Genomic DNA, 18,348 nt, shown 5'->3' with positions numbered 1-18,348 from the left:
TGTCGGCACCCAAGGTCTGGAGGCCTCTGTCGGCACCCAAGGTCTGGAGGCCTCTGTCGGCACCCAAGGTCATCCTGGTGTAATAAGAGAAAGCCAATACTTGCAGAAAACGATGTCACTGGAGTCCTATCTAACCACTTTGGAATGGACAGCCAACGCACGGCCTGGTCCGAAAAGCAGTGAGTTGGACTGCTTTTCCATTTCCTTTCCAGGGAACTCCAGAAAACGTCTTTGGACCTGGTCCTAGAGGAGACCAAAGACTATGAGAAACTGAAAGTTCAAATACTCTGATGGCTGGGGGTGATCACTTGTGTATGTCGCTGGACCCACCAATAAGTGGCTTAAACTAGAGATTCCCACTTTGGACCAAATTGTGGAATGGATCACAGCGAAGTGTTCTGTGGGTGCTGGCGTCAATTCTGAGCCCACACCCTTGAGAGAGTATCTTTGGTGGACATCAACTGACTCTTAAGACACCTAGCCTTGGGGATCTAGCATCACCTGTTCTCATGCAGGACCATCCGCTAGCAGCTTCACATGACATAGATCCAGCTACTATCTCCTCTACGCTGTGTTCCATTCCTCCAAGAACCCGCTATTGGCCTACACCTCTCAGGTACACCTACCTTCCCCTGTGGGGTATCCACCTGAAGGGTCTACATCACCGTGATGCCTTGTGACATATACTGTACATGTGGCACCCTCTGCAATACATGACTTAGATAATACTATGCTGCGTACATCAAATATCTGCAGGTTGGACCTCTGACCCCGGAAGAATGGGGTCTGCGCCATCATGGGCTCACTCTCAGGGAGAACTTTGTATGTATCGTGTATATTTCCCAGCAATGTCTGTGTGTTTTATTACTAATCCTGTTATTATTCAATTGGAGAATATAGGAAACGCACCTGGAAGGCTCAAGACACTGTCTTTTGTGATAGGCTGCATGCCCCTTTGTGTCACACTGCAGGTATAGACCTTCCCATAATCCTGAGCTGTAGGTGTGATCGTCAGAGAACAGGACAGAACGTCCCCGCTGCCTCGGGTCACTCTCTGCTGGTGTTTCCCCAGTTCTCTTCCTCTCTCTGACCAGGTGACCTCAGGGGTGTGTCCGGGATCACAGCCAGCCACATCACAGCGCATGGTCACAGGACGTCCATAATCCGGTATACGGGGGTCACTGGAGATCTCACTGAGCACATAGAGACCTGTGGAGGCAGAATATAATACATTCCATAATAACTGACCTTTACAGATATCACAGCCAACAATATCACACATATCAGGTCTGGCTCTGTGATCTCCCTGCAGACAGAGGAGGAAGAGGTGGAGGCAGTGAGCTCTCTGCAGAGAGAGGAGGAAGAGATGGAGGCAGTGGTCTCTCTGCAGAGAGAGGAGGAAGAGGTGGAGGCAGTGGTCTCTCTGCAGAGAGAGGAGGAAGAGGTGGAGGCAGCGAGCTCTCTGCAGAGAGAGGAGGAAGAGATGGAGGCAGTGGTCTCTCTGCAGAGAGAGGAGGAAGAGGTGGAGGCAGTGGTCTCTCTGCAGACAGAGACAGAAGAGGTGGAGGCAGTGGTCTCTCTGCAGACAGAGACGGAAGAGGTGGAGGCAGTGAGCTCTCTGCAGACAGAGACGGAAGAGGTGGAGGCAGTGGTCTCTCTGCAGACAGAGGAAAAAGAGGTGGAGGCAGTGAGCTCTCTGCAGACAGAGACGGAAGAGGTGGAGGCAGTGAGCTCTCTGCAGACAGAGACGGAAGAGGTGGAGGCAGTGGTCTCTCTGCAGACAGAGGAAAAAGAGGTGGAGGCAGTGAGCTCTCTGCAGACAGAGGAGGAAGAGGTGGAGGCAGTGGTCTCTCTGCAGACAGAGAAGGAAGAGGTGGAGGCAGTGGTCTCTCTGCAGACAGAGAAGGAAGAGGTGGAGGCAGTGGTCTCTCTGCAGACAGAGAAGGAAGAGGTGGAGGCAGTGGTCTCTCTGCAGACAGAGGAGGAAGAGGTGGAGGCAGTGGTCTCTCTGCAGACAGAGGAGGAAGAGGTGGAGGCAGTGGTCTCTCTGCAGACAGAGGAGGAAGAGGTGGAGGCAGTGGTCTCTCTGCAGACAGAGGAGGAAGAGGTGGAGGCAGTGGTCTCTCTGCAGACAGAGGAGGAAGAGGTGGAGGCAGTGGTCTCTCTGCAGGCAGAGGAGGAAGAGGTGGAGGCAGTGATCTCTCTGCAGACAGAGACGGAAGAGGTGGAGGCAGTGAGCTCTCTGCAGACAGAGACGGAAGAGGTGGAGGCAGTGGTCTCTCTGCAGACAGAGGAAAAAGAGGTGGAGGCAGTGAGCTCTCTGCAGACAGAGGAGGAAGAGGTGGAGGCAGTGGTCTCTCTGCAGACAGAGAAGGAAGAGGTGGAGGCAGTGGTCTCTCTGCAGACAGAGAAGGAAGAGGTGGAGGCAGTGGTCTCTCTGCAGACAGAGAAGGAAGAGGTGGAGGCAGTGGTCTCTCTGCAGACAGAGGAGGAAGAGGTGGAGGCAGTGGTCTCTCTGCAGACAGAGGAGGAAGAGGTGGAGGCAGTGGTCTCTCTGCAGACAGAGGAGGAAGAGGTGGAGGCAGTGGTCTCTCTGCAGACAGAGGAGGAAGAGGTGGAGGCAGTGGTCTCTCTGCAGACAGAGGAGGAAGAGGTGGAGGCAGTGGTCTCTCTGCAGGCAGAGGAGGAAGAGGTGGAGGCAGTGATCTCTCTGCAGACAGAGACGGAAGAGGTGGAGGCAGTGAGCTCTCTGCAGACAGAGATGGAAGAGGTGGAGGCAGTGAGCTCTCTGCAGACAGAGGAGGAAGAGGTGGAGGCAGTGGTCTCTCTGCAGGCAGAGGAGGAAGAGGTGGAGGCAGTGGTCTCTCTGCAGACAGAGGAGGAAGAGGTGGAGGCAGTGGTCTCTCTGCAGACAGAGGAGGAAGAGGTGGAGGCAGTGAGCTCTCTGCAGACAGAGGAGGAAGAGGTGGAGGCAGTGGTCTCTCTGCAGACAGAGAAGGAAGAGGTGGAGGCAGTGGTCTCTCTACAGACAGAGAAGGAAGAGGTGGAGGCAGTGGTCTCTCTGCAGACAGAGGAGGAAGAGGTGGAGACAGTGGTCTCTCTGCAGACAGAGACAGAAGAGGTGGAGGCAGTGATCTCTCTGCAGACAGAGACAAAAGAGGTGGAGGCAGTTGTCTCTCTGTAGACAGAGAAGGAAGAGGTGGAGGCAGTGGTCTCTCTGCAGACAGAGGAGGAAGAGGTGGAGGCAGTGGTCTCTCTGCAGACAGAGGAGGAAGAGGTGGAGACAGTGGTCTCTCTGCAGACACAGGAGGAAGAAATGGAGGCAGTGAGCTCTCTGCAGACAGAGGAGGAAGGTGTGGAGGCAGTGAGCTCTCTGCAGAGGTGGGGTGGATAGGGGTTGAGGTGGGGTGGACGCAGCTTGAGACGGGGTGGATGCAGCTTGAGGCGGGGTGGAAGAAGGTTGAGATGGGGTGGACTCAGCTTGAGGCGGGGTGGACGGAGGTTGAGGTGGAGTTGGCGGAGGTTGAGGTAGGGTGGATAGAGGTTGAGGTGGAGTGGGCGGAGGTTGAGGTGGGGTGGGAGGAGGTTGAGGTGGGGTGGGAGGAGGTTGAGGTGGGGTGGGCGGAGGTTGAGGTGGGGTAGATAAGAGGTTGAGGTGGGGTGGATAGAGGTTGAGGTGGGGTGGATAGAGGTTGAGGTGGGGTGGATAGAGGTTGAGGTGAGGAGGACGGAGTTTAAGGTGAGATGGGGTGGGCGGAGTTTAAGGTGGGGTGGGAAGAGGTTGAGGTGGGGTGGATAGAGGTTGAGGTGGGGTGGAAAGAGGTTGAGGTGGAGTGGATGGAGGTTGAGGTAGGGTGGATAGAGGTTGAGGTGGGGTGGATAGAGGTTGAGGTGGGGTGGATAGAGGTGGGGTGGATAGAGGTTGAGGTGGGGTGGATAGAGGTGGGGTGGATAGATGTTGAGGTGGGGTGGACAGAGGTTGAGGTGGGGTGGACGGAGGTTGCGGTGGAGTGGGCGGAGGTTGAGGTGGGGATGATAGATGGGAAGGGGGGTGGGGAGAGGTTGAGGTGGGGTGGACAGAGGTTGAGGTGGGGTGGACGGAGGTTGAGGTGGGGTGGACGGAGGTTGAGATGGGGTGGACGGAGGTTGAGGTGGGGTGGACGGAGGTTGAGGTGGAGTGGACGGAGGTTGAGGTGGGGTGGACGGAGGTTGAGGTGGAGTGGACGGAGGTTGAGGTGGGGTGGACGGAGGTTGAGGTGGGGTGGACGGAGGTTGAGGTGGAGTGGACGGAGGTTGAGGTGGGGTGGACGGAGGTTGAGGTGGAGTGGACGGAGGTTGAGGTGGGGTGGACGGAGGTTGAGGTGGGGTGGACGGAGGTTGAGGTGGAGTGGACGGAGGTTGAGGTAGGGTGGACGGAGGTTGAGGTGGGGTGGACGGAGGTTGAGGTGGGGTGGACGGAGGTTGAGGTGGGGTGGACGGAGGTTGAGGTGGAGTGGACGGAGGTTGAGGTGGGGTGGACGGAGGTTGAGGTGGAGTGGACGGAGGTTGAGGTAGGGTGGACGGAGGTTGAGGTGGGGTGGACGGAGGTTGAGGTGGGGTGGACGGAGATTGAGGCGGGGTGGACGGAGGTTGAGGCGGGGTGGACGGAGGTTGAGGCGGGGTGGACGGAGGTTGAGGCGGGGTGGACGGAGGTTGAGGCGGGGTGGATAGAGGCCGGAGGGAGGGACCATACCTTTAAAATTGATTAATGTCTTCTTTGTAAAACGTTTTGTGTGATGTCTGACGTCCAGACTGATTTCAGAGAGATGATGTTTAGTGTCCGGAATGAGTGTCAGCTCTGTGGTTCCGAAGAACATCTTGGATTCCGGGTTTTGCTGGACGTTCTCTGTCCAGTCCGGCTCAGACAATTCCTTTGCACTCCATGTCCACTGAATGCCAGGTTCCCCGGGATACATGTCACTGATCATACAGGAAAAGGTCACCGGCTGTCCAGGCTGGGGCTGTGCAGGGACACACTGGATGTCCCCCAGAGTGGGCGGAGATACTGCAATATAGAGGACAGCCGTGTTATACAAAGTATTCCTTTCACTGACATCTATATCACCATCTACACAGTGTGACATTTGTGGGTGATATCATACAATACATACATGTTATATACATCATTGTACCGGGTTGGTGTATATAGTGTATACCCCTGTGGGTGATATCATACAATACATACATGTTATATACATCATTGTACCGGGTTGGTGTATATAGTGTATACCCCTGTGGGTGATATCATACAATACATACATGTTATATACATCATTGTACCGGGTTGGTGTATATAGTGTATACCCCTGTGGGTGATATCATACAATACATACATGTTATATACATCATTGTACCGGGTTGGTGTATATAGTGTATACCCCTGTGGGTGATATCATACAATACATACATGTTATATATATATAGCTCATTGTACAGGGTCAGTACATACAAGAAGCGGGGTGTTCTATGTCCCCCCATATCTCTTTGCTTCATATAAAGGAGGGGTGACGGTCTGTATGTCCTCTTGGGGGTACAGCTGGTAGGGTGAGATTATTGGGGTTCACCCGCTGAATATAGAGATGAGGAAGATTATAAATGGACTTGTCACAATATCATGCCTCGAAGGAACATGAGATCCTGATCCCCCGCACTCAGCTCAGGTCAGTGACTACACCGCTAGGGCTGCCAACATTCACCCAAAGATCTGCATGAGAAACCGTAGATGGAAGCTGCCCATGCTCGGCTCCTGAGTCAGGCAGTGACAGTTTACATCAGATGGTTCTCACACAGGAATATACTCAACTGAACCCAACAGACATGGGGAATCCAGCAGCCCCATGGGGAATCCAGCAGCCCCATGGGGAATCCAGCAGCCCCATGGGGAATCCAGCAGCCCCATGGGGAATCCAGCAGCCCCATGGGGAATCCAGCAGCAGCCCCATGGGGAATCCAGCAGCCATAGTGGCCATGGTACAACCGATATGAATGAGGATGAAGGTGTGAGATGTAGCAATGACACGTATCCCCCATCATACCCGACCCAAGGAAAACATCAACCAATCAGACTTCAGCTTTATTGTTTGTTTAAGTAATAAAAGACTTGAATCTGATTGGTTCTTATGAGTATCACAGACACTGAACATCTTATCATATAACATGGGGCCCAGCGATATTCCCAGCACTCACATATCTCTCTCAGGGTCCAGGTCACGTGTGTCGGTCTCGATAGGCTGACATGCTGAACCCGACATCGGAAATCCTTCCCTAGATCCTTCACTGTTACCGTGTAACTGCAAGTGCTGGAGGTATGATAGAGTCCGTCATTGCCTGGGAGGGGGTCAGTGGTGTATGATGGTAACATGACGTCATCTTCCGTGTACCATGTGACTTGTATGTTCGGCGGGTAAAAGGAATGAATCTTACAGCGCAGATCCAACTTCTCACCGACACAGACATTGTCCTGACCCTTCACTATGGAGTCCAGGGAGGGAACCGCTGAAAGAAAGAAGACAGTGAGATGTATGAGAATGAGAGCCTCTGCTTCTTCCCCCTTCACCCCCATCAACCGCTTCCCCCTTCACCCCCATCAACCTCTTCCCCCTTCACCCCCATCAACCGCTTCCCCCTTCACCCCCATCAACCTCCTCCCCCTTCACCCCCATCAACCTCTTCCCCTTTCACCCCCATCAACCGCTTCCCCCTTCACCCCCATCAACCTCTTCCCCTTTCACCCCCATCAACCGCTTCCCCCTTCACCCCCATCAACCGCTTCCCCCTTCACCCCCATCAACCTCCTCCCCCTTCACCCCCATCAACCTCTTCCCTCTTCACCCCCATCAACTGCTTCCCCCTTCACCCCCATCAACCTCTTCCCCCTTCACCCCCATCAACCGCTTCCCCCTTCACCCCCATCAACCTCTTCCCCCTTCACCCCCATCAACCGCTTCCCCCTTCACCCCCATCAACCTCTTCCCCCTTCACCCCCATCAACCTCCTCCCCCTTCACCCCCATCAACCTCTTCCCTCTTCACCCCCATCAACCTCCTCCCCCTTCACCCCCATCAACCTCTTCCCCCTTCACCCCCATCAACCTCCTACCCCTTCACCCCCATCAACCTCTTCCCCCTTCACCCCCATCAACCTCTTCCCCCTTCACCCCCATCAACCTCTTCCCTCTTCACCCCCATAAACCGCTTCCCCCTTCACCCCCATCAACCTCCTACCCCTTCACCCCCATAAACCGCTTCCCCCTTCACCCCCATCAACCTCCTACCCCTTCTCCCCCATCAACCTCCTCCCCCTTCACCCACATCAACCTCCTCCCCCTTCACCCCCATCAACCTCCTCCCTCTTCACCACCATCAACCGCATCCTCTTTCACCCCCATCAACCTCCTCCCCCTTCACCCCCATCAACCTTCTCCCCCTTCACCCCCATCAACCTTCTCCCCCTTCACCCCCATCAACCTTCTCCCCCTTCACCCCCATCAACCTCCTCCTCCTTCTACCTCTTCCCCCTTCACCATCAACCTCCCCCATCAACCACTTCCCCCTTCTATCTCCTCCCCCTTCACCCCCATCAACCTCCTCCCCCTTCACCCCCATCAACCAATTCCCCCTTCAGCCCCATCAACCTCTTCCCCCTTTTCCCCCAATCAACCTCCTCCCCTTTCACCACCATCAACCTCCTCCCCCTTTACCCCCGTCAACCGCTTCCCCCTTCTATCTCTTCCCCCTTCACCTCCAATCAACCTCCTCTCCTTTCACCACCATCAACCTCTTCCCCCTTCACCCCCATCAACCGCTTCCCCCTTCTATCTCTTCCCCCTTCACCCCCATCAACCTCCTCCCCTTTCACCCCCATCAACCTCCTCCCCCTTCACCCCCATCAACCAATTCCCCCTTCACCCCCATCAACCGCTTCCCCCTTTTCCCCCAATCAACCTCCTCCCCTTTCACCCCCATCAACCTCCTCCCCCTTCACCCCCATCAACCTCATCCCCCTTCACCCCCATCAACAGCTTACCCCTTCTATCTATTCCCCCTTCACCCCCATCAACCTCTTCCCCCTCCCCCCCCAACAGCTTCCCCCTTCAACCTTTTCTCCCTTCTCCCCCTTCAACCTCTTCCCCTTCACCCCCATCCACCTCTTCACCCTTCTCCCCCATCTGCCTCTCCCTCTTCACTCCCTTCTACCTCTCCCCCCATCTGCCTCTTCCTTATTCTCCCCCCATATGCCTCTTCCCCCTTCTCCCCCATCAGCCTCTTCTCCCTTCTCCCCCCATCTACCTCTTTCCCCGTCTCTCCCCTCAACCACTTCCCCCTTCACCCCATCTACTGCTTCCCCCTTATCTCCCCTCAACCTCTTCTTCCTTCTCCCCCCATCAGCCTCATCCCTCTTCACCCCCATCAACCTCTTCTCCCTTCACCCCCATCAACCTCTTCTCCCTTCACCCCCATCTACCTCCTCTCCCTTCACCCCCATCTACCGCTTCCCTCTTCAGCCCCATCAACTTCTTCCCCCTTTCCTCAACCTTTTCCCCCTTCTCCCTCCCCATCAAGCTCTTCTCCCTTCACCCCCATCTACCTCTTCCTTCTTCGCCGCTATCTACTCTTTCCCCTTCACCCCCATCAACCTCTACCACCTTCAGCCCAATCAACCTCTCCCCCCCATCTATCAGCCCCATCAACCTCTCCCCCCATCTATCATCCCCATCAACCTCTTCCCCTTCTCCTCCCATCTGCCTCTTCCTTCCTCTCCCCTCATCTGCCTCTTCCCCCTTCACCCCCATCTACCTCTTTCCCCTTCTCTCCCCTCAACTTTGTCACCTTTTTCTCCCCTCAACCCCGTCACCCTTCTCCCCCCTCAATCTCGTCCCCCTTTTATTTCCTCTTCTTCCTTCTCCTTCTCCACCCCATTTTTCTATTCTACCCCTGGCTGCCTCTACCCCCTCCTCGTCCTTCATCCTCTACTCTTTCCCTCCTCTCCTCCTCCATACCCCTTCTACCATTTCCCTTTCATTTATCTCCTTCTACCTTTCCTCCTCCATCATTATTAACCCCTCACAGGCCTTGTGGTTCTTGATGAAACATCTGCTCATATGTGGTTGGCCAAAATGGCTGCCTGAGACCAAGTTGTAAAGAGTCTACAGACTTTGAGAGAATATAGAACTGTTATGTCCAATGATGAGTTTTCCATTACTCACCGGTCACATTGAGGATCTGCTCCCTTTCCTCCTGGTGATGTGTAGCAGGGTGGAAGGTTCTACAGATATACGTCGCTCCGTCATCTTCTGTCACCGTTGGTTTCATGGTCAGAGCACTGATAAAGCTGTAGGAGTTATCGTCATGTTCATGTTCCTTTAGAAAGTGTGAATATCTCTCCGTGTGAGTGGTGTCACTCCCAGCATTCCATGTCACCAGATCGGTGTCTTGGTTGTCCTTGTCCCTCTTCAGCCAGGTGATGGACAAAGCTCGTGGTTTGAAGCCATTGATTGGACAGGTCAGTGTCAGCTGCTCCTCATGGATGACACGTTCTGGGCACATGATGGACAACAACTTGGGAGGGACTAAGTAAGGAAATGTAGAAATGTCATATAGAATGTATTCAGTAGATTTACAGCAATGCGGCAGAGTACTGGTGTAGAGAGATCTCCGATGGTCGGGGAACTTTCATTTATATTCAACATTTACACCTTACCATCCCCCTGAACCCATCACACTTACACAGCAAGATCTTCACAAATGTGGAGTAAAGGAAACCGACCTCCACTGCCCACTCCCACCAATCAGACCTTCATCCTTACGGTGGATGTCAAACCCAAAGGGCCCGTCTACATATTTTGGTGCATTAATGTGCATTTTGTTGCAGATTAACATGCATTACTCTAAGGAAACCCACTAAAACGATGGACTGCCAATGCAACCAAAACATGCCAAAAAAAAAATCAATCTAAAGCGACATACTCCAACTCCATGCGTTATTGTGAGTTGTGCCGTACTGCAATGCAGATTCGTTTCCTTCAAAATGAATGGCACTGCAATACATGTACTGAGCATTGCTGCAATGCAGATGTCTGATTGGGCCAAACCATGAGCTCCATCACAGAGATTTATAATCACTTCCTGTTCTGCTGACAATGCGTCCTCCAGAGAGGAAGTGAAGGAGAACCTGGAACAGTGACACAGACACGTCCTGGGATTCCCTGCACTGTTATAGAAGAGCACTTTTATTTCTGTTGGAGAGGAGAGCAGGAAAATCTTACAGGGGTTCTGACCTTACAGGGGTTCTCACCTTACAGGGGTTCTGACCTTACAGGGGTTCTCACCTTACAGGGGTTCTGACCTTACAGGGGTTCTCACCTTACAGGGGTTCTCACCTTACAGAGATTATGACCTTACAGGGGTTCTGACCTTACAGAGATTATGACCTTACAGGGGTTCTGACCTTTACAGAGGTTCTGACCTTACAGAAGTTCTGACCTCACAGGGGTTCTGGCCTCACAGGGGTTCTGGCCTCACAGGGGTTCTGGCCTTACAGTAGTTCTGACCTTACAGGGGTTCTGACCTTTACAGAGGTTCTGACCTTACAGAAGTTCTGACCTCACAGAGGTTCTGACCTCACAGGGGTTCTGACCTCACAGGGGTTCTGACCTTACAGGGGTTCTGACCTTACAGGGGTTCTGGCCTTACAGGGGTTCTGGCCTTACAGGGGTTCTGGCCTTACAGGGGTTCTGACCTTTACAGAGGTTCTGACCTTACAGAGGTTCTGACCTCACAGAGGTTCTGACCTCACAGAGGTTCTGGCCTTACAAGGGTTCTGGCCTTACAGGGGTTCTGGCCTTACAGAGGTTCCGGCCTTACAGGGGTTCCGGCCTTGCAGAGGTTCTGGCTTTACAGGGGTTCCGGCCTTACCCAATCCATCTATAACTGAGAGAAGTTCTGGTTGGACATACTCTAAAGCCCAAACGTATTTTCCCATTTTGGATAGAACAGGGAAGGGTTATATCTGCTGTCGGTTTTTGCTGTGTGTAAAGGGAGATTACCGTTGGCTTCCTGTTCCATAGACTCAGGGGGAAGTCAGAGGATTTCTTTCCATTGTGAGGGAAATCCCGTCTCCAGCCGGCCACACACGGATACAGTTTTGTCCAATTACTGATGTAGCAGCCAGAACCGAGCAGGGTGCAAGCAGGTTAGAACTTAGGTGCTGCCCCGGATGGGAGGGAATGGGTTAGATTACTTTCCCGGTTCTTGGTTTTGGTGGGATGTTGATGAGCCCGGCCCACCGAGCATGTGCTATAAAAGGGGACCGTGGTCCGGAGCCCGGAGCTCCAATATAGCCCTTCTGAGTGTCCTCTGAGAAGCCATATGTTAACAGAGACCAGCGATGTGTCCCAGGAGCAAAGGGGATCCTGCTACAGGAGGCTGGGCCCTGAAGATGTAGGAGCCAATGCTGGGGGAGATGTATCCCTGAAGATTCCAGCTGCTGGAGCCATACATGGACCAACACTTGACCGACTTGTAATTGTCATGGTCGGGCTCCAAGACCAGTTGCTGTAGAAGTAGCGGGACTTCCACTAACTAGCAGGATAGATATACAAGCAGGCAGGGCTGTTAGAAACCAAGGGGCCCCATATAGCCAACCTGAGAGGGTCCCTCTCCCCCCCCAAAAAATGTTTTACTATGCTTCAGTTATGAATGAACACAGTGGGTGATTGTTACCGATCACTCATTGTATTCATTCAGGAAAGGAAGGGGCTGGTAAAGGTGACATATTTACTGGACGCCTCCCCCACACTCCATCCTGAAGGATCTTACTGTGCGCTTGAAGCTGCCGGTGGGAAGAGGAGGGAAGTCGGCAGCACTGTGGGGGAGGGGCACACAGGGGGAATTGCATCATGCACAGGGAGGGGGATGGATGTGGCGGGAATGTGGGGGCAATTACTGGAATACATCCCGTTTGGCTCTCTCTGCAGCAGCTGAAAGCGGATGGGAGAGGAGGAGAAGCCGGCTTCCAGCTGCTGCAGAGAGAGCCATATAGGGGATTGGTTCCAGTAATTGCCCCCCACCATGCTGATCTCCCTGCCCACATCTGATTCACTCAGCTGCCTGGGCCCCCCTGCTAGCCTGGGCCCCTACAGGAGATCTGCTGGTACCCCCTTATTCATGGCCCTGCAAGCAGGTCACCTGGTGGATGAAGTGGGCTGACCCGAGGTGTGGGGTGTAAGTATTCACCAGAGCTCCTGATGGTGGGGATGGGTTTGGTGGCATGCTAGTACCAGGGCGCGGTTCTCAGGATCTCCCCACCAGGAGGTGAGCAAGTCGGGGTCCAGTAACAGATATAGCAGGTAGGGATCAAGCAGAAGCATAGTCAGTAAACAGGCCAAAGGTCCGTAATGAACGGTTGCAGGTTGGGATTAAGCAGCAGCGTAGTCGAGGAACAAAGGTCGGTAACGAATGGAAGCAAAGATATGGATGGCAGCAGGAGAGACAAAAGCGAGATATTGGCTGGAGAGAGCGCAATAATCTGGCAAACAGGAAGTGAAGAGGCGTGGCTTGATTTAGGAAGGTAATGGGAGCAGCAAAGACTTTAAGGTTCAAGACAAGCAAGGTTCAAGGCAGGAAATTCAAGAAATTATCTGGGGAGCTGCCCAGGTGGCTCAGCAAGAAGAGTTACTGACAGACACAGCAGAGGTCCTGGGTTCAGTTCCAGGCCCTGACACAGATTTCTCTGCAGGTATGCCAGGGCAGCACTTAGCCTGGTTAGGTATAGGGAACTAGGAGTCATGAATATGGTAATGAGCTTTGGACTGTTCTGCACTTTATCTGAAGTAAAGCCTATGAAATCATGTAATCTGCCTGGTCTGAAGTCCTTAAAAAGGGTGCAATGCAAGTACCAGGCATCTGTCTACTGCTTGGGTTGTTAGCACATGGGGTATGAAGAGTAACTCACTAAAGTCACCTTCATGCTGGTTATACGGTCATGCGGTTGCTGTTAACAAGGGAGAGTACAAGTTAGTGAGCAGCCTGTCTACAGCGTGTACTGTCCGTGGATTGGCCTTTAGCCCCGAGAGATATGTTGTTGGCACTCCCTAAGCCACATTCCATTCCTCACAGCAGCCGGGGTGGAAATGCTATGCAGAAGCCCTCATCTTATACAGAGGTATGGAAGGTCAAGAGTTAAAGTAAAGTGCACATTGGAACCCATACTATGTGCATGGCAGGGTTCCATGTAGCGACAGGATTGGTGGCCGTGGTCAGTGTTCGGCACGGCCCGCCTAATTGCAAGCTACTTGGGAATAGATACATGAGCACAGGGACCCGAGAGTTACTAGGAAACGGTTGTGCGAGTGTACACGGTGCTTCACCCACCTCTGATGTCGGAGGTCCACCTTAAGGCTGAATTTTTCCCACGGCGGCCTCAACCTTGTTGCAAAGTCTGGATGCACCTAAAAGTAAAGGTCCTCCATGTATAGGAGCCAGACCCTGTTCTAGCGTAACCCAGAAGAACCCACTCCAACAGGGGGACCCTTTCATGTGAGCTACAACTCTGGTGCCCAATGAGATCAGTGGGACAACATGGAGGAAAGTAACACCAGCCCCTACCAGCAGCCTTTTTGTTGTCAGTACCCTGTGGAGAAACCACTGTGCAGCTTGGCCCTTCCAACAACAGCCGGGTCACCCGCAAGTCAGTGTCCCTGTTAGCCACCTACAGTGAAGGAAATGTGTATTTGCTCCCCTGCTGATGCTGAATGTTCGCCCCTCACACAGAAATGATCGGTCTAACAATGGAATGTTCGCCCCTCACACATAAATGATCGGTCTAACAATGGAATGTTCGCCCCTCACATAGAAACGATCGGTCTAACAATGGAATGTTCGGTGTAACACTAAGAGACAGAATACAACAACAAATTCAGCAGAAATGCGTCTAACAAATGATGACGGATCTGCATGTTCATGAGGGAAAGAAGGATTGGATCCCCTATCATTCAGCAGGATTTCTGGCTCCCAGGTGTCTCTCATACACGTAACAAGCTGAGATTAGAAGCAGTCTCTTAAAGGGAGTGCTGCTCATCTCATTGTGTTACCTGTATAAAAGACACCTGTCCACAGGAGCCATCAAACCATCAGATTCCAAACTCTCCACCATGGCAAAGACCAAAGAGCTGTCCAAGGATGTCAGGGACAAGATGGTAGACCTACACAAGGCTGGACTGGGCTACCAAACTATGGCCAAGCAGCTTGGTGAGAAGGTGACAACAGTTGGTGCAATCATTCACAAATGGAAGAAACACAAAACAAGTGTCAGTCTCCCTAGGTCTGGTGCACCATGCAAGATCTCACCTCGTGGAGTGTCAATGATCATGAGAACAGTGAGGAATCATCCCAGAACTACACGTGAGGATCTTGTCAATGATCTCCAGGCAGCTGGGACCACAGTCACCAAGAAAACAATTGGTAACACACTACGCCGACAAGGACTGAAATCCTGCAGTGCCCGCACGGTCCCTCTGCTCAAGAAAGCCCATGTCCAGGCCGTCTGAAGTCTGCCACTGAACATCTGAATGATGCCGAGGAGGACTGGTGGGAAGTGTTGTGGTCAGAGGAGACCAAAATCCAGCTCTTTGGCATCAACTCAACTTGCTGTTTTTGGAGAAGGAGGAATGCTGCCTATGACCCCAAGAACACCATCTCAACTGTGAAACATGGTGGTGGAAACATTCTGCTTTGGGGGGGGTTTTCTGCTAAGGGGACAGGACAATTGCACCGCATCAAAGGGACGATGGAGGGGGCAATGTACCCTCAAATCTTGGGTGAGAACCTTCTTCCCTCAGCCAGGGCATTGAAAATGGGTCGTGGATGGGTGTTCCAGCATGACAATGACCCAAAACACACGGCCAAGGCAACAAAGGAGCGGCTCAAGAAGAAGCACATTAAGGTCCTGGAGTGGCCTAGCCAGTCTCCAGACCTTCATCCGATTGAAAATCTGTGGAGGGAGCTGAACGTTCGAGTTGCCAAACGTCAGCCACCAAACCTTAATGACTTGGAGAGGATCTGCCAAGAGGAGTGGGTCAAAATCCCTCCTGAGATGTGTGCGAACCTGGGGGCCAACTCCAGGAAACGTCTGACCTTTGTGATTGCCAACAAGGGATTGGCCACCAAGTACTAAGTCATGTTTTGTGAAGGGGATCAAATCCTTCTTTCCCTCATGAACATGCAGATCCGTCATCATTTGTTAGACGCATTTCTGCTGAATTTGTTGTTGTATTCTGTCTCTCAGTGTTACACCGAACATTCCATTGTTAGACCGATCATTTCTGTGTGAGGGGCGAACATTCCATTGTTAGACCGATCATTTCTGTGTGAGGGGCGAACATTCCATTGTTAGACCGATCATTTCTGTGTGAGGGGCGAACATTCCATTGTTAGACCGATCGTTTCTGTGTGAGGGGAGAACATTCAACATCAGCAGGGGAGCGAATACGCATTTCCTGCACTGTATGTCCCAACATCCTTCAATTCTAACATTTGATTGGATAACAGGATGGATACAGCCCAACAAAAAAAAACATCTTTTATCTCGGTGCCTTGCTTGTTAGACCTGTTCTTGGGGTCACTTGGGCGCTGATTCAGAAAATTGCATTGGCTAGATGGAAACAGCTCTAGCTTCTTAGATATGGTTCAATTTTATAATTTTTAGTCAGTTTTTGGAGATCTCGCTGATCAGCTTGCTCTCCTGTTACCTGGTTTGTGTTTTGTGTAGCAGTCACCAGATACTGTATAGTGAGAGTGTTACAGACATCCAACTGTCATTTTACAGCAGAAACATTGGATTGTAAAGTGAACATTGTGAACTATCTTCTAGTTATGGTGGTAGAGGTGTGTGGATGTTGCACTGGTGAGGTTTTGGCTACTCCACGACGGTGCTGCCTGAATCATCCCGATATATTTTACTATATTTGTGGGGAGTACACCCTAAAAAGTGAGTAGGAAGCCCATTTCGGAGTTGGTGAAGGAAGCATGTCTAGGTTATTTTGGTATCAAGGTTGGAGATGAAGATAAGCCATGGGCTCCTTATATTGTATGGAGAACTTGTATGGAACATTTGTGGAGGTGGACAAACCTGGAACCTTATGCAGGATTGTACCGGAAGATCCCACTCTCGGAAGTCTTACAATAGGCTTCTTCTGTGTGGAATGATTGGACCATTGTAGGTGGCTCTTCATAGCTCTGCTACGTTGATAAATTGGAGTGTGGGCACAACATACGCTCTCTGTGTTTGTAGACCTGTGCCATGTTCATGCTCCAGTTCGTTGTGTACATCCACCTGCAACCTTCCATGTCTATGGATGACAGTACACAACACCAGGAGCCCCTGGACACCACAACAGGCTACTGGGAGTACACTGTACAAGAGAACACGACCATGTGCATGAGCCCCTATTATGTAGAATGGTAAAGGTTGGATGGGTTGTAGTACAGAGTCAGGCAGATGTCAAGGCCCTGTGTATATTATGCCATAGACAGGTTCCAGGAGCTGTATACCCAAGTATGCACATTGGGAAAGTCAGAGACACAACAAAGGTCCTCATCTATAGTAGATACTTGTTCCAGCTCACCTGGTGCTTCCCATGCTTCCCTCTTCTATGTAGTACTAGGAAGAAGGGGGGTCGTTCTTATTGGGAGGGTCCCCAACAAGCTAGAAATGGCCCCATGATAAAAAGAAACTTCCCACCCCAATACTGCCCACTACTGCCCCCTAGGAGGTCAGAAAAAAACCTGCAAGTGATGCTCGAAACTTCATGTAGAAGAGAAGAGTCTCACCTCCGATGACGTTGAGTGTCCTGCGTACCGAGGTCGGAGATGTCAGTGCCGGGTGTTTTACATGGACAGATAATTCCGCTCCATTATGCAGGTCATGGCTGGGAGTTATATGGAGAGAACACTGACAGTTGCATGATCCAAGCTTCTTCCTACTGATAATAGGAATCATCTCCAGCTGTAGAGGTCTGTCCTCGTGTCTTGCAGAGCCGTTCATCAGTTGTCTCCCCTCCTCCATATCTATAACATCTTCATCCCCTCCACCATCATCTCTGCTTATCCTGACCGGAGCGGGGTGACCTCCAGACTTCCAGGTGTAGATGGTCTTCATCTCCTCCTCCTCAGATCTTCTAATACACACAAAGATTTCTATGTCGTTGGGTTTGAAGTCCATAATCTGACAAGTCAGAGTCGTCCTGTTCATGTCAATCAGCTCATTGTTTCCGGTGATCTCAGAGAGAGTGGGAGGATCTGGAAGAGGAAATCATCAAATGGATTATTACATTTACTATGCGATGTATTTGTGTTATCCGGAGATCAGATTCATCTCTTCTCTAATAGCAAATATAGATGAGAGGGTCTAAGCTGGCCATAGACAATTGGAATCTCGGCAGGAACCGGCCGAGATTCGAACCAAGTATGGGCAGACTGAATGTACTCAACTTGATGAATTGATCAACTTGGGTACAACCAGTCTGCCGGATTTTACATGCGTGTATCGCTAGCGCCTGTTATAGCCACTAGCAATAATCACTGTCTTCTCCTGGCAGGGACAGCTTCCCCTGCACCACCGCACCCCCACACCCCCTCCTCGTTGGGAGAACACAATGGCTCGAAGGAGGGATTCCCATGTCAACATTGTGTTGATGGGGGAATTGAGTGAATTACTTTCCTGCAATCCCTGGGAACATGCTGATAATTTGTGTACATGGGATTGCTAGAGAGTATCCTGTGACAACGGTGTCCTTTGGGACCTCCCTGGGTGTCATCATTTGGGGCTGGTTTCCCAACTACCCCAAGACGCCTTTGTGGGAAGGGATTTCCCATAATTCTGAGAACTCTGGGATTGCCTGATTCCCAAGTGCTTCTTAAAGTAGAACTATAGGAAAACCTTTTTTTAATTTTGGACAGAGTAAGGGAGGGTTAGAACCCCGGTCAGTTTCTTTTTTTGCCATCTGTGCCCCATTGGGGAGATTTCCCTTCACTTCCTGTCCCATAGCCAAATAAGAAGTGAGAGGAAATCCCTAAAAATTACAGGAATTCCATGGGGACCCCCCAGGTCACCAGAACTAGTGTCCCCAGTTGAAGATTTCACCTATTTATAATAATTTTCTGGAGATGACCCAAAATTTGGGATTTCCATTCACTTCCAATGATAATGGTAAACAGAACAAATAGAGAGGATGAGTCTCCCTACCGGGGGCACAGCAATGAAAACCAACAGGGGGTCTAATTTACCTCCACTCCATCCAAAACTAAAATAAAA

At 51.7% G+C, this 18,348-nt stretch overlaps 1 protein-coding gene across 1 annotated transcript in view; it reads right to left on the bottom strand.

The window, feature by feature from the left end:
• LOC149430642 (uncharacterized) overlaps positions 1-18,348 on the bottom strand; it is a 68,814-nt gene that overhangs the window by 10,551 nt on the left and 39,915 nt on the right. Inside the window, exons 5-9 of the mRNA XM_089666158.1 lie at positions 16,866-17,333; positions 9,245-9,607; positions 6,226-6,534; positions 4,733-5,044; positions 910-1,209 (exon numbers count right to left, since the gene is read on the bottom strand). Of these exons, the coding sequence (XP_089522284.1) occupies positions 910-1,209; positions 4,733-5,044; positions 6,226-6,534; positions 9,245-9,607; positions 16,866-17,333 (1,752 nt within the window). The remainder of the gene's footprint in view (positions 1-909; positions 1,210-4,732; positions 5,045-6,225; positions 6,535-9,244; positions 9,608-16,865; positions 17,334-18,348) is intronic.

This window comes from Staurois parvus, unplaced genomic scaffold (genome assembly GCF_062004578.1).
Source record: "Staurois parvus isolate SC_StPar_1 unplaced genomic scaffold, SC_StPar_1.0 ptg002565l, whole genome shotgun sequence".
Taxonomy (NCBI): Eukaryota; Metazoa; Chordata; class Amphibia; order Anura; family Ranidae; genus Staurois; species Staurois parvus.
This window is presented reverse-complemented; position numbering and strand designations above follow the sequence as displayed.